Source organism: Triturus cristatus, chromosome 3_2 (genome assembly GCF_964204655.1).
Source record: "Triturus cristatus chromosome 3_2, aTriCri1.1, whole genome shotgun sequence".
Lineage (NCBI taxonomy): Eukaryota > Metazoa > Chordata > Amphibia > Caudata > Salamandridae > Triturus > Triturus cristatus.
In genome coordinates, this window is record NC_140584.1 from 370531111 (window position 1) to 370546043 (window position 14933).

General features: G+C 42.8%; 1 protein-coding gene across 1 annotated transcript in view; it reads right to left on the reverse strand.

The window, feature by feature from the left end:
- Nucleotides 1–4366: 4366 nt before the first annotated feature.
- LOC146857403 (gastricsin-like) overlaps nt 4367–14933 on the reverse strand; it is a 28450-nt gene continuing 17883 nt past the window's right edge. Inside the window, exons 6-9 of the mRNA XM_085647894.1 lie at nt 14155–14277; nt 6611–6758; nt 6278–6376; nt 4367–4665 (exon numbers count right to left, since the gene is read on the reverse strand). Of these exons, the coding sequence (XP_085504020.1) occupies nt 4507–4665; nt 6278–6376; nt 6611–6758; nt 14155–14277 (529 nt within the window). The 3' untranslated portion in view covers nt 4367–4506. The remainder of the gene's footprint in view (nt 4666–6277; nt 6377–6610; nt 6759–14154; nt 14278–14933) is intronic.

Genomic DNA, 14933 nt, shown 5'->3' on the forward strand with positions numbered 1-14933 from the left:
CGATCAACAAGTAAGGATTCATGCTCTAGACAGCAGGGAGATGGGAGAAGCTAGTGCACCAAATCAAAAAACAGTCTTTCTGTGGTATTTTACCTTTAGTTGCCTCTCCAAGAAGCAGAAAGCTCAATACATAAAAGAGAACATATATATGAAAAAGTGCAGTCTTTTAGTTCCCCCGGGGTACAATGGGGGTTTTTACCCCAATCTGGTCCCTCAGGAGGTCAGAAAACCAACTAGGCACAATGGGAAATATTTTTATATCATAGAAAATATAAAAGAAGTGGTGTGGAAGGCTCGCCCAGGCATCAGACTGTACTCCACCTCATGATAGGACGAGCCATGTTTCTGCACACTCCCCAGTCTCTCAATCATTAGACTGCAGGATTTATATGTTAAAAAAAATAGGTGAGGACAGCCCGCCTAGGCATCAGGCTGTGCTCGCCCACCATATAACAGACCCTGCACTCTTTCTGCCTCTCTATGGGTATATTGGAGGCCCACTAGACACCTTTTAAAAACAAAACCTTTAAATGCAAAAAAAGAATGAGGTGGGGCTGCATGCCCAGGCATCAGACTTTAACCCACACCTAAATGACACCTCACTCCTTCTCTCTCCCTCAGAGGGCAGATTGGTGGTGGATTACACAGTCTGCTCCCTAAGAGAGGGATCAGAAAGCCTACCAAACTCTAGGAATTTTTTAGCAGTAGCTGTCCGTGCAGGTAAGAGCGGTGCGGCGGTTGGGCCGGGTTGGGAGGGATTCGACAAATGACAACAAGGGGAGATTAATTATTTATTTAATTTTCCCTCGTGGTCGTCTGTCGAATCCCCCTCCCCCCCACCACCCCACCTCTCTTACCTGCACAGGCCGCTGCGTTGTTTTAGGAAAATAAATCTGGGGAAAGGCAGCCTGCCCACTCACTGGGCTTAACCTCAACCCCTCAAACCGCAACAGTCTTTCTGTCCCCCCAACCACCAGGAGTCAGATTATGGGTGTTTAGCTCCAATCTGGCCACTTTTGCTTTAAGTGGAGAATAAGATCTCAGGGTAGAAGAGGCAAAAAAGAGAATTCAAAAATTGGAATGGTGAGAGCTCCATTCAAAACAATTGAGTGCTCCGGGCTTCTAATGGCTGGTAAAAGCCCGGAACTCCAACATTCCAACTTTGTCCTTCAGAGCTGTTGCTGTGAACAAAGTCCTCACAGAACCCGAGGGCTCAATGAGGCCTTTATTTTATATTTAGAGCATTCTGCCCTTTAGTGGCGGAATGTTCTAATAGCCTCTGTAGCTGGACTATACCAGCATTAAAGTCCTACTCCTATGAGCCTTTAATGGCCAGTAGAGACCGCTATGGCAGGTTATAAGGCTATAGTATATCTGTAGCAAAGAATAGCAACCTAGCTCACAATGATTTGGTTAGGACATCCACATGGCATAGATTCACTCTTAGCTCTGATGGTTTTCTGAATGTTTTTATTTGTGAGCCTTTCAAGAAACAGTTTTCATATTTTCAGGGAGTAGCAGCTCTCCCACCCACTTCAGTAGATACTGAACATTAACTTTCATTTCTCTCACTGCTCACCAGACACACTGCCCTTTAACTCTATGCTCATCTCCTCGAACAGAAAACGTTCGAATTATAAAACAGCCCTGCTGCTACCTAAGGTGTCGCTTATGCAGGACTATGAATGTCTGCACTTCTGTGGGACTCTGACAAAAAGAGCTTATAAACTTGCAGAGACAATGAGGCAAGGAGGACCTAAATTTCAAAGTGACTCTGAAGCAATGTATACCTGCACTTCTACAAGTCTGCAGGCAGTGAGTGTCTGAAATCCAGAGAAAATGGTCTGAAATTGCCAGGTCTGGATAGTTATTCCTCATTCTGGTGTGAGGCTTGGATGCTGTGAACCCCCTCCCCTGGATTTCAGCACCAAAATACTGCGCCCTGAATCTCTTGCCTTAAGAGTTTCTTCAAACAAACGTGAGTTTCTTCAAATAAACCAAACCAAACATAGCTTATCAGAAAGGACATCGTTTATCCAATGTAATCAAATAAGCTATTGGTATACTACATCAAGTCTGAAATATCATGGTACAAAAATATTGCACCCAGAATATGGACAACAAAGATTATTGTGAAGGTATGTCTAATGTTTATATACAGGTAAGTACAGCTTTGCTATACTTAACCACACATGTATGCACCATGACTATATATATCTTAAAGGTACTTATCTACATGTAGTTACCTGTACAATATTTTAGCAGTCGATAATCTGTCCAAGATATTGGTGTTGAGCAATATTATTTTGCTTAACCCCTTCTGTGCCACGCCCTTTCCCCCTCCTGTGCCGGGCGTTGCATTAGTGGGTGGGGTTCATGACGAGATAGTCTCGTCATGGGCACAGCGCAACCGTGCTCCATGACGAGACTATCTCGTCATGGGCACAGAAGAGGTTATTATTGTGATATACAACCATGGCTATCACTTTTTCTCTAAAGCACTGGCAACAAAAAAATTCCATAGAAAGGGCACATTAGACAGAAAGAATGAGATCCGATTATTGAGATACTGTCATCCTAAGAGTAGCATTTTTAAATATATTAGTTGTTAAATCTAATGAGAGATACATTTTGTACATCTTTGTAACAGGGGGCCAAATATACAATGGTTTTTAGTGGTCGCAAATAGCAACTTGGGCTGTTTGCAACCTCTAACATGTACTGTAGCATGTATCAACCCTATTTTGCGAGACAGTAACCTGTTACTGATTCGCAAAATAGGGTTTGCGAGTCGATATTCGGAAGGGGCATGCCAAGGGCATCCCTTCCTTTCCTAACAGCAGGTTGCAGGGGGATGTACGATTGTTTTGCGACCGGAATGTGGTCGCAAAACAATCACAGTTTACCGCCTTCAAGTAGGTGGTAAGTCAGTTGCTAACAGGAAGGGGTCCATAGGGGACCCCTTCCCCTTTGTGATTGGCAGCGAAAATCTTAAAAAATTATACAGAAAAATTTCATTTTTCTTTTTTAAATGCATCTTGTTTTCCTTTCAGGAAAACGGGCTTCCTTTTTTAAAAAAAAATGCTTTATTGAAAAAGTAGTCACAGACATGGTGGTCTGCTGATTCCAGTAGGCCACCATCCCTCTGAGTGCCGGCCATTCCAAGTGGGTTTCAAATTGAATCCTGCCTCATGAATATTAATGAGACAGTTCCTTGGCGACCCAATTGGGAATTACAAACAGTATCTGAGACACTGTTGTCCATTTCATTTTGTGACTCGCTAATTGCAAGTGAAATGGTCTTACGTGTGGCCCATGGTCAGATTGCTGATGTGTACTATATGGAAGAGCAATGAAAGTCATCTTGGAAAAACACAATTATGGTTTGATTTTATTATTCCTTCAAATAAAAAGGTAGCCTATTGAAGATCTTGTGAATGGGGAGGTGTGAAATCTCTGAGTTTAAACTTTATCCCAAGCAGTATGTGATAGACAAAAAACATGTCGGGATCAAATTTTCCTGTTAAACTCTAGTCCATTAGCTTTCTGGGCTATCTTTAGTTTATTTGGGGATTTTGATTTGAGAAACTTGCAATAAAGTCACTTCATATCATTTCAAGACTGATTTTCTTTTTACTTAATCACTCTATGGCTCATCGTCAACAAGAGTATATCCTAACATTCTTCATGATGTGTCCGACAGCCATCTGATTTTAAAATAACAGTCAAATTTGCATTTATATTTGGGTTAGGACCAAGCTTGGGAATTTGCCTTATTCAATGTCTAATAACATCTCTTAAACAGAGCAAAGCCAGCCAAAATGATAGACCTTAGCAGTTGTGAATATTCCACAAATGAGTGCATATACCTTGAACCGTAGATAAATTAATCAAATTTGTATATTAGACGTTACTACAGCCCGTATTTGAGGCAAAGGTGAATTATCACTAATTGAGGTTGTGTAATTAAATTGGAAGGGAGAGCCAGTGAGAATAAGTGAATGCCTTGCTAGATTGCCTATGTGACCGCAGGTTTGAGGGTAGGGGAATGTTGTGTTGTAGCCCACTTGGTTCTGGTCACATCATAGCTGGAGTAGTAGTTTCAGAAAGGTAGATGGTCATAATACCGACTGAATGTTTAGCACTGCTCTAATGTTTTGAGATACGAGAATTGCCAAACTCTTCTCAAAGACTTGCTGGTACATTCTAAATGGAGAATCATTGGACGTCTGTGCTTAACATGAGTATTGCTTTAATCACTTGCATATTAAACCTAAAGAAAACTTTAAAAACATCATAAAACACTTCACTGGTTATTAATTATATGCTCTCCATCTACACATTTGAAAACTCAAAGGTTGTTAAATAGGGGATTAACCTTCTTTATTTCTAGAATGTTGAATATTACAGCATTACATTTCTTGCAGAAAGCAAGAATTGATGGAGTCAAAAATGTGAAACCCGCCCAGAAAATAAGCATACAAAGTTATGAGTCTAAATGTTCTGCTACGCATATAAGGAAGTGGCGAAGCCCACTCGGTTGTTGGTGACGTCGTAGATGGAGTAGTACTGCCGCAGGAAGACGTCACCCAGGATCCACAGGGGCTGCCCGTCCTGCGAGGGAAGGTAGGTAGCCATGATGCCAACTGTGCAGGCGGCGCTGCCCTGTTGAAATAAAAAAGAGTTTCCATTACCAATTTTGCAAATACTTTTCTTACCAGGAAGTCGACGACTACTCTGGTAGAATCGATAATTGATCAATGCCACATGGTTACTGCTAGCTCTAGTTACAGCATGTAACTGGAATCAACTGGAAATGTCTCCCTAGAAGTTGACGGATGCCCACAACCACTGCATCTGCATGTCTACCTTGTATACTATCATTTATAGAAGATAGGACAATGGGACTTGATAGAGAGATGCTGCATAGCGGAACCCACCACTGTTGAGATAGGAAACAGATGGACGTGTATCCCTTACATCATAGCTGCTGTGTACCATTCATGACATGTTGCACACATAGTTGATGCAACACAGTATTCTCCAATTTGATGAATGCACAATTTTTACAATGATTTGGATGGCTAAGGTATTACCGGGGGGGGGGTGGGCTCCTGGGATTGCAAACAAGATAAGAAAATGCCTTGGCAGAGAGAGTTCGGATCAAAAAATGAGGGTCTGACATTTTGCTCAAGAGGAGGACATAAGGTTATGAGTATGGATGGAAAAGTGCACCTCGTGTGCTAGAGTATAATAAGTATGGAATGCTGTACTGTTTCAGAGGTTAATAGGTGTGCTGTGGTGTATACGACTTGAACATTACCCAACGTGATATAATCGCTTGGTCTGGCATATATTATCTGAGGTGGGACAGAGTGCTTCGAGGGTGGTAGATTGTCTGATATGTGGATGAATGTACTAAGTGCTCAAGGGCTTAACTGGATTATCTGGGTGTAACCATTATTAAGGTATGAACGTGGTACAACAGAGTTGGCCAAGTATTCAAGGGTGTTGCAGATGTGGCAGTGCCTTACGGTTTACCAGAAGCAGCTAGGTGTAGAATATAAGGCAGAGTGCACATAGTATCATGGATAAGTAGGTTTACCCGAAGTAAGGCAGAGTGTACCAGATGTGTTTGGATGTTCTAGGTGTGTTAGTGTGTGATGCGTATGGTGGGTGTACTAATGATGTTGAACCTGGTTTGCCAGGGTGTACATATGGTGGTAGAGTATACCAAATATGGCAGGGTAAACGGTAAGTGTTTGTGTGTATATAATAAAACTGTACATCGTTCTGCAATGTATAAAAGGAGTAGCAGGGTATACACAGTGTGGTAGGGAAAAACAAGTGATACACAGGAGTGGCCGGTGCAGGTAAGCACAGTGGGGCGGGGTGGGGGAGAGTCAACAGATGACGATTAGGGAAAATAATATAAAAAAAAGAAAACCACTTACCTTGCGCTAGCCGCATCGCCGAGTCAGCGATGCGGAAAACGCAAGGAAAGTGTTTTTCTTTTTTCTTATTGTATTTTCCCTTGTCGTTGTCTGTTGACTCCCCCCCACACCGCCCCTTGCCTCACCGCGCTTACCTGCACCGGCAGCTCCTGGTGATACAGAATATACAGTGTTTGCCTCTGTGATATGGGTGGAATAAGGGTTACTTTTTGTGGCTAGGTGTACAGCGACTGTAGGATGCACACTATCTGTAACTGAATAGTGTGTGTCTGGGTGCACTAAAGGGTGTACAGGGCAAGAATGACAGGCGGCATTATCAATACCTGAACGATGTAAGCAGAGGGCGGCAGAGGTAAGGAAGTGCCTCCGATGGTGAAGCTCAGGGTAGGCAGGCTTGTAACACTACTGCAGGCCACCACATACTGCAAATCAGAAGAAGAAATCAGTCACAAAAACAACATTACCTCCTTGCACCCTGAAAAGTGACATCCTTCTGAGGAAGACCAGTCGCAACAGCACTGCACGTTCGATTACAGTAAGACCAAAGAGAACAAAAAATCTAAGAAGGCACTGCTCCTTTCTCACAGGCTTCCATAACCCACTAAGGGGGGAGCAAGATGAGGGAATGGCCAAAAGGATTTGTTTGTGGTTGCTACCTGGCCACTGGAATCCAGAGTAGCTCCAATGTCCTGCATCAGTGCTGCCATATACTGGCCGGGTGCAGTTAGAAGGGACGTGCCGGTGTCAACAATACCCTGGCATCCCTGGCTACACCAGCCAGTCTCCTGCCCATTGACTGCAAATCTGAAAAGAAATATGGAGAAACAAGAGTTATTTTGAGAACAGAACATGCTGATTAGAACCCCAACAATATCAGAATAAAGTGAATCACCATATTAGCATGATTCTAGTATACGCTAATTCATAGCCTGTCAAAGATCACTCGCAGGAACTCAGAAAATGTCAGTGAATGACACACACCAGGATCTAAGACAACCCTACTAGAGTCTCACTCTATTGCACCCCATCATCCCTTCTACCCCCAGGGATAGCTCACTCACCGTAATCCAAAGAACTGTAAATTGAAGCTCACAGTAGGATCACACATTGTCTGTGTAAGCTCACTCAATAGAATCATATGCAAGTCATGTATTAGTGCACTGGCTAGAAGCTCAGGTGCTGCATGTCTGAGATCATTCAACAAGACATACAATGCCTGTAAGACCTCACTTGCCAAGATCCCACAAATGACACCCACTGACATCTAACTCACTAAGATTTCACACTGTGCTATTGTGAGCTCTCTCACCAAGTAAATGAATTTGTAAGGGATAGAGGTCAGAAGAAGCTGGTACCTAGAGCTTTCACAGGAACATTATTGAAAACACATTGAGGCACTCATTCTAATCGGGTTGGTAATCCCACCTCAAACCAAATGGGTGTTTGCTCCTCGAATTGGAATTACAAGTTTGTGTGCACATTTGAAACTGAAATTAAGTGTTCCCTGCACACATTTCACCAGCTCAAGCCTGGGAAATACGTTCCACAGAAAAACATAATATCAGCGGCGTTCCTTGCAGGTAAGCGTGGTGGGGCGGGAATGGGCACAGGTGTCAACTGACGACAGAATGGGGGAAAATAAAATAAATAAAACATTCCTATTCCGTCGTCTGTCGTCATCTCCCCGCCCTGCGCCACCGCCACACCACGCTTACCTGCATGGACCGCTGCTGCTCAATATTCAGAGTTTTGTAGTCTGGAATAGGGAACACATGCAGGATTGCTACGTTATCCAACATTCTGTTCTACAGAATTCAGAATAGAGATGTTATACCTCACTGGGGAAAAATCAAACTCTGTTTTTAGCAATATTTTCGTAGATGGTATTATCACATGACACTTCCTCTACAACAAAATGAGAGGATACCACTGGGACAAAGATTGCACGGGAATAGTGGGACATAAAGACAAATAACAAAACCATGTCTGCAAATTCCAGAGAGAGGACACAACTGCCAAAGGCTAAAAAACAAGGGAAGCAAGGCTAGAAGAGGGTGGGTATATCCCAATTACAAGAAAAGGTGCGCAAGGGGTTACTGAGGCACCAGCTCCAACACAACCAAGCTGAGCAACAAACAGCAATCAAGAACAAGAAGTCGAGAATATCACCGGATGAGGACCCTTATACACACTCTCAAGAGCAGATGACCCTTCAACATGCAACAATCAGTCAAAGCTCCAAAGAACAACTAGTGTCATAGCTCACATACATGGACATTATTCAACAAATTGTGATTGGTAGACAAAGTGACATCATGCATCCTATGAACCATCTTGGACACCATAGGGTTAATGCACTTACTTCAAAAACACATTATTTGCTTCCGGTGGGGAGGGGGCTAGTTGAAGCACACGGATGGAAAATACTCAAAGTAAACAGGGTTATTAGAACCCTGTTTACTTTCTCTTGCAGTTGCTGTCTTAATGATCCTAGTCAAGGAGAAGCAGTGACAGTGCAGGGTGGACCAGAGAGAAGGCTATTGGAAGCTTCTGCAGCCTCTGGCTACCAGTATCTAATGCTCATGCTGAAATGGGTTTGGTGGACAGCCACAGAGCCTTCCGCCCTTCAGAGACAAGACATGACCCAGTTGATGCTCATAGGCGTTAAGATTGAAAGCCCCCTACAGAGCACCACTGTAGGGAAATCCATCATCATACAGGACACTTCTCCATCCCTTTTTGGGTCTTTCATGGTTTCTTAAACATGCTCACTTTCCTCTTCACATAGAGACACTGACACTTCTCTTCAAAACCAAGCATAGCTGGCACATTACCCTGTGGGTACTCATGGTTTCCTATCCAGTAGTGACCACAGTTATGGGGCCAAGCACTTTATTGTCAGAGCAGTAAAAGTCACATTAACTCTGAAGACATGCTTCCGTAAGATATGCAGTCACACCAATAAAAGAGCTCTCTGTGCTTACAAAGAACACTATTCAACTGACATACCAGGGGTACTTAGGAATAGAGTCTTCATGTGTCCCTGTGTTCTAAGTGACACCCACAGGCTTCCAAAAGCCAAAGCTCTGGGTGGAATGGCATGCCCAAAGACCTATAATCCACTTGGTACTTCCTTGCGAATGTGAGAGCAAAAGCTACATTTACACTCAGGGTTGTACAATTACACAGTACAATAATGACTCTATGGAAAGTCTAACTCATGGAATTACACCTGTTTTCATTTGACATAGGCTGTTCCCATTCCTGTGCCGTAGTTAATCTGCATATGTTCATTTTTAGCTTTCGCCTGCCCAGCAATTGCGCTGTGCTTGTGAAATCTATTGTATTTAAAACAAATCTTATAAGGGGCTTACAGCCCACCATTACTTTTAATTTTTTCATGTGCTTGCCACTTACTTTTCCTCCATTTCTATTAGTTGTAGCCTACTATTTCCTGTTGTTCCCCGTGTGTTTCTCTTTCTCAGTGTCCAATGGCCACTTTGGCCTACTTGTGTTTATCTACTTTTGTGGAACTTCTTTTAGGTTTTGACTGCCCAGCGCTTGCACTATTCCTGTTCTGCCTCCAGCATTCTTTTGTCCTATGCCTTTGACCTAATCTCCATGCATGAGCACGCATCTCAAGCGCTCAATGTGCAGCCCATCCTGTGCCTTGGCCCCCAAAGCTTATACCGACAGGTGCACGCCATGCAAGCACAGCTTTTGGTCCACAGTTTACAGTTGTTCCTAATATAAATTCGGCAGCTCCTAGATTGCCTTCCCATTCAGTATGGGCATTACGTCAGCCCATTTATCGGCTTGGTAACGCATGCACTACAGAGTCATGCTTAAATGCGTAATTTTCCCAACTGGGCCCTGTCCCCTCACTCAAGTCTGCCTCCTCTTCCATAACTACAGTAGCTGTCACAACTGTACTTAACCACACGCTGCAAAGCTAACAGAATTATATTTCAGCACCGGCTACCTTCGGCGCAAGCTCTGGAAAGACTGCATCACAAGCACTCGCTCTTGTGAAGATTTCTTTACCCTCGCACTTGTTCTAATATAAGAGAAATCTACAATCCGAGTGTGAGTGAGTGATGCTCAGTCTTTCTCTTTAAGGCCTGCAAAATAATTGCAAAGCAGTTTCTTGCCTTTGGAGGTTGAGCTGGGGATTCACGTGGTGGTAGGGCATGGGATCCGGGCTGCTTCAGATCTCGATGATGCAAGAAGATCTTGTTCTGTGTGGTTCAAGTCAAATCGAGTCCTGGGTTTGTAGCTTACTTTCATTCATACAAGATAGACAGCAGAAGCTGGTAAAATAGCTCAAATCGTTGTTTTAGTTTTTTGTTCCCGAACTCCATGCAGCATTCTTACTCTATAAGCCACTGTTTGGTGTTCAGACTGGAGAAGCTCTCATACTAGCCACTAATGTCACCTTCTTTCCAATAGTTTGACTTTATTTTAAAGAAAAAACTCGTACATGAATGTAAACCTATTTACCCGACAAGGTCGTTCTACCGAAGCACTGTTTGCTGCTACTCAAATCTATGTTCTTTCATGTGCTTATTAAAACATGTTGCAAAGCGGCGCCAGCTGCTGTACAACATGGCTCAACGTTTTAAAAAAATAGCTATGACACACCCAGCATTGACAGCGTCATAGGGTTTTTTCTTACTTTAAGCCACAGCAGATTGCGCTGCTGTGTAACATGTTTTAAAAAATGAAAGTGTTCCTGTGTAAAAAACATGTTACAGTGCTGCTATGTAACATGTTTTTTAAACAAAGCACAACAAGAACTTGATTGACATGTATGCATAAACGGCGCTGTGAAGAATTTGTTAATCTGCTCTGGGTGGGGTGAACTGTGTGTGACAATGAGTTTATTTTATTTTCTTTAATGCGATTTTATATAGCGTGAACATTACCCGAAGGTGTCAGAGCGCTTTACAAAAGAACCAGTTGCGTTACATAAGGACTTTGAATTACATGAGTTACATAAGAGATATAAACAGGAAAAAAAATTGCAAATGTATAAGTGGAGCGAAAGGAGGGAAAAATTGCAAATGTACAAGTTGTAAAGTCACTCAAGGAAGAGATACAAACAGATAAACTCTAAAATCACATAGGAATGGTAGTAAGTACAAAGGTCTACTACATATACTAGTGGTTAGAGATATAATTATATAAAAATTGCGCATTCACTCAGGATTACAATTTAACAGTGATTAGGCTAGGACAATTATATATTACATATTTACAGAGCAGGAAATTCTTGCCATCCTTCAGCCAGGTGTTCAGGTGGTGTTGCATTCAAGGGTGGTGTTCTTGGGTCTGGAGGGATTCACTGAGTTGGAGATGTCCATAGGGGTAGAAGGCCGGATGGTGGTGAGGGAAGCAGCATGCTGGATATAGGTTGTGCTGGGCCACACCAAGTAAGCAGAGTCCGCAAAGGTGAACAAGGGGGCGGCGATGCTCTCTCCCATCTGATCCCTGCTGTTTTAGATAATATCCTCGCCAATTGCTTCTGGGAGGGGGAGACTTCCAGTGCGCAGATCCAAAGCGGGCGTGCGGCCGCCATTTTAAGGCCAGGCATGTTCCAGAGTTAATGCAGCAACGTGGCGCATGTAGGGGTGCGATGCCCTCCCCCAGGTGCAGCGGTTGTCTCGGGACGCGGCAGCCTACCTCTTCACAGTGGACAGAGTGCTCTGGTGTTGGGCCGCAACTCTCCTCTCTCTCAGAGTCAGCCGCTAGGTCTGAGCCTTATGCAGACGGTTCGTCCCGCGTAGTTCGGGGTGTTTGCGTTAGTTTACCGTGCGTTTTGTCGAGGGTTTCAGCAATAAAGAAGGTAAATACTAATATTGTTCCACTATAAAAATATAAAGATTCTCTCTCATTGAATAATCCGATATGTAAACATGAGTAGAATGTACGATGCCTTCTTTGCATGTTTGTCCCAATTGGCAACTGAAAGAGGCCACTGAGCAGCAAGTGAACGAAGCCAGTAGGTCTGCCCGCTACCGGCACCGGAGCTACCCGAGAGGGGCCTCCGGCCCCGGGCCATGGGACCTGGGACCTCGCCGGGCGGGGGAGGAGGAAGACAGCACTGGCTGCTCCAGCTTCTCCCTGGAGAAGTTTTCCCCCCTTTGCACACGCCTTTTAAACGAGCCTCCGTCCCTGCATGAGGGAACCCATTAATTTACGAAATCCAGTCACAGGTCAGCACTGGGGCCGATGTTTAAAAAACTTGCTTATGAACAGGACGCTGACGGTGAACAAAGAACTTCCACATCAGGTTAAATAAAACAGATGGACACACACAGAAATAAATACATAGAGCTAAACAAACAAGTGCATTGCATAGAGAGATATGCAGAGGCAGATAGGCATGTAGACACCTTGAAAGGGGCACGCAGAACAGCACAAACAGCACCACGATACCCTCCTGTGCTATACAAATCTGCATAACATCACATACCTACAGACAAAGATTAACACGCCCATTTACATTTGGATGGATGCATACAAGATATTGACAAATGTAGAGGGATGTGCATACACACAAAGAGAGACATACTAATTTGTACACAGAGAAACAGCTACATACGAGACAAACACATTTTTTTGTTTAAATCTTTTAATTATATTTTCTTTTAGATCAAGAAAACATTAACCGGTACATTAATTGCATTTATTCTTCACACACACTATATCACATTCAGTATTTTAAATCAAGCATAACATCCACCATTCCTGGCAAAAAAAGATGTTAATAGTGCAAACAATAGTAAAAGCAATCAGTACTATGCATATAAAGTATGTAAAACTGTAGTGGAACCTGCAATAAAACCAGAACTCTTTGTGATTCCTTAGTCAGTGAGAAAACATTACTTCAAAATTAAAACTCATTAAATAAAAGACGTCACAGTGCTGCTGTAACACGCTTTTTATTTATTATTTTTTGGGCGCTTTTATTTTGCGCCAACATCACCCGAAGATACAGAAGCGTTTTATATCACCACCAGTTACTTCATTGAAGCACACAGGTAACTAAGCACCTCCACCTTTAAACCTGCTTTTCACAATTTTATTTTAGGGTCAGTTTTATAAAGCGCCAATGTCATCCGACGGTACAGGAGCGCTATATATTAAACCCGTTACTGCACAATATATTCCCTTTTTCAACAAACAGGTCAAAACACTTTTACGGAGTATCTTTAACTTTGATTGCACAACGGCTCAACAAGCTAAAACTGACACACCAAAAAAACGTTTTATTAATCGCAGAGGCGAAACCTATTGCGTTTGCCAATGCTTATTCCTTTTAGCTTCAATTGATCATGAAAGTAATGGTGGTAGCGCTCTCCCTCATAATTCAGAAGTCCTGTTGGGCAGTGGCATTGCTCAGCCATGGTCCCACACCCCAGGTATGTGACAGGGCTTCCTAAAAAGTAGCAGGTCTCTTACAAAGGTTGTTCACTTTCTTTACCCCAGACCCTAGCCAGGCCATGTTAAGCACTCTCCAGACCCAAACATGTTCCCAAGGATCACTCTTCATCAAGGGTTTATCCAGACGTGTAGCAGAACCAGTGGCAGCCCCAGCTTTGAGGCCTGACATATTTAAAATCTGTCATTTTAATGCACTGAAACGAACATTTGAACACGTGTCATAGTGCTGAAACAGGTGCAGGTGCTATTTCCACTCATGTTTTTTATTGCAGCCAGTTCACAACTGCCAACATTGTACTTTCAGCTGATGGTAATTGGAACATAAGTTGACAAAGACGCAAATATTAAGTCAACAAATTGAGCTCAAATTCCGTTTTTGCACTTTATCCCCCATTGTGAACGTCTGCATAAATATTGCTGCAAGCCTAGAAAATAGGTGATTCAAATATTATTTGAATAGAAACGGTTTTGTACTGTTACTACATGACCCGCCCATCCCTTAGGTTCCTCCCTTATGTTCCTCAACATGCAGGTTCGTTCACTTTTCTAACTGCCCTTTCCCAAATCCTTTAATATAGGATTCCCTATCACTTCTTGCTTTTTGCCGAATGAGTATTTGTGACTTCTTTAGTGAGGAAGAATAGAAAACAAAACTGATCTCATGGTAACCGGGGATATTATAGGATGGGATTCGAAACAAGCATTGTTAAAGAGAGAGAATCAAAGCAGAACATCTCACCTCTGACTAACTTACCCCTGAATGCCGATCTGCCAGTACATCTGCTGGGTGACTGGGGTCCATGTGATGTCACCAGTGTAGTAGTTGGAATCCACCCCACCAAAGATCAGCTCTCCGCCCGGCTGCGTGCCCTGCTCACTGGTGAGAAACAGTGCACAAAAGAGACATGGCTCATATTTTGTTGTGTTCTAGAACAGCCTGATCCCCACTGACGCATGAGAAGGAGAGTGCACCATTTTTTGCTGGCAGGAATGTGTGATGCTCACAGTTTTGTGAATATTGCAAAAACTCTGTTTGCATGTTACGTTTCCAGCAGATTCAAGATAGAAAAGGAGATTTTCCCATGTAAAAATGTGGAGCATTCTCCTACAAAAAGATTTCTGGGGAAATTTTGTGTCAGAAAATAAACATTTTGGTAGATTTTTATCCTACAATGCTTGAAAAAAAAACCTTCTGAAATTGACAACGTTTTCAAAAAGGCTATCAGAATAGTTGTAAGCCAGTTTGCTATGCTTCTACTTCTACTGAAAAGCTGCTGTTATACCACACTCTCACTGAAAAGTTACCCTTTCCCGCACTGAGAGGAGACTGTCAGTAAATGTAAATGGCCATTGAAATAATTTTTTTCTACGACCAGAGCCTAAGGCCCACATGCATCAAAGCAAAAACCGGTCGCAAACGGGCAGATTCTCAGAATCTGCCCCTTTGCGACCGGTATTTTTGCATTTGGGTTGCATCAGCCCAAATGCAAAAATCGCAATTTAAGTAATATCTAAATTGAAATTACTTAAATT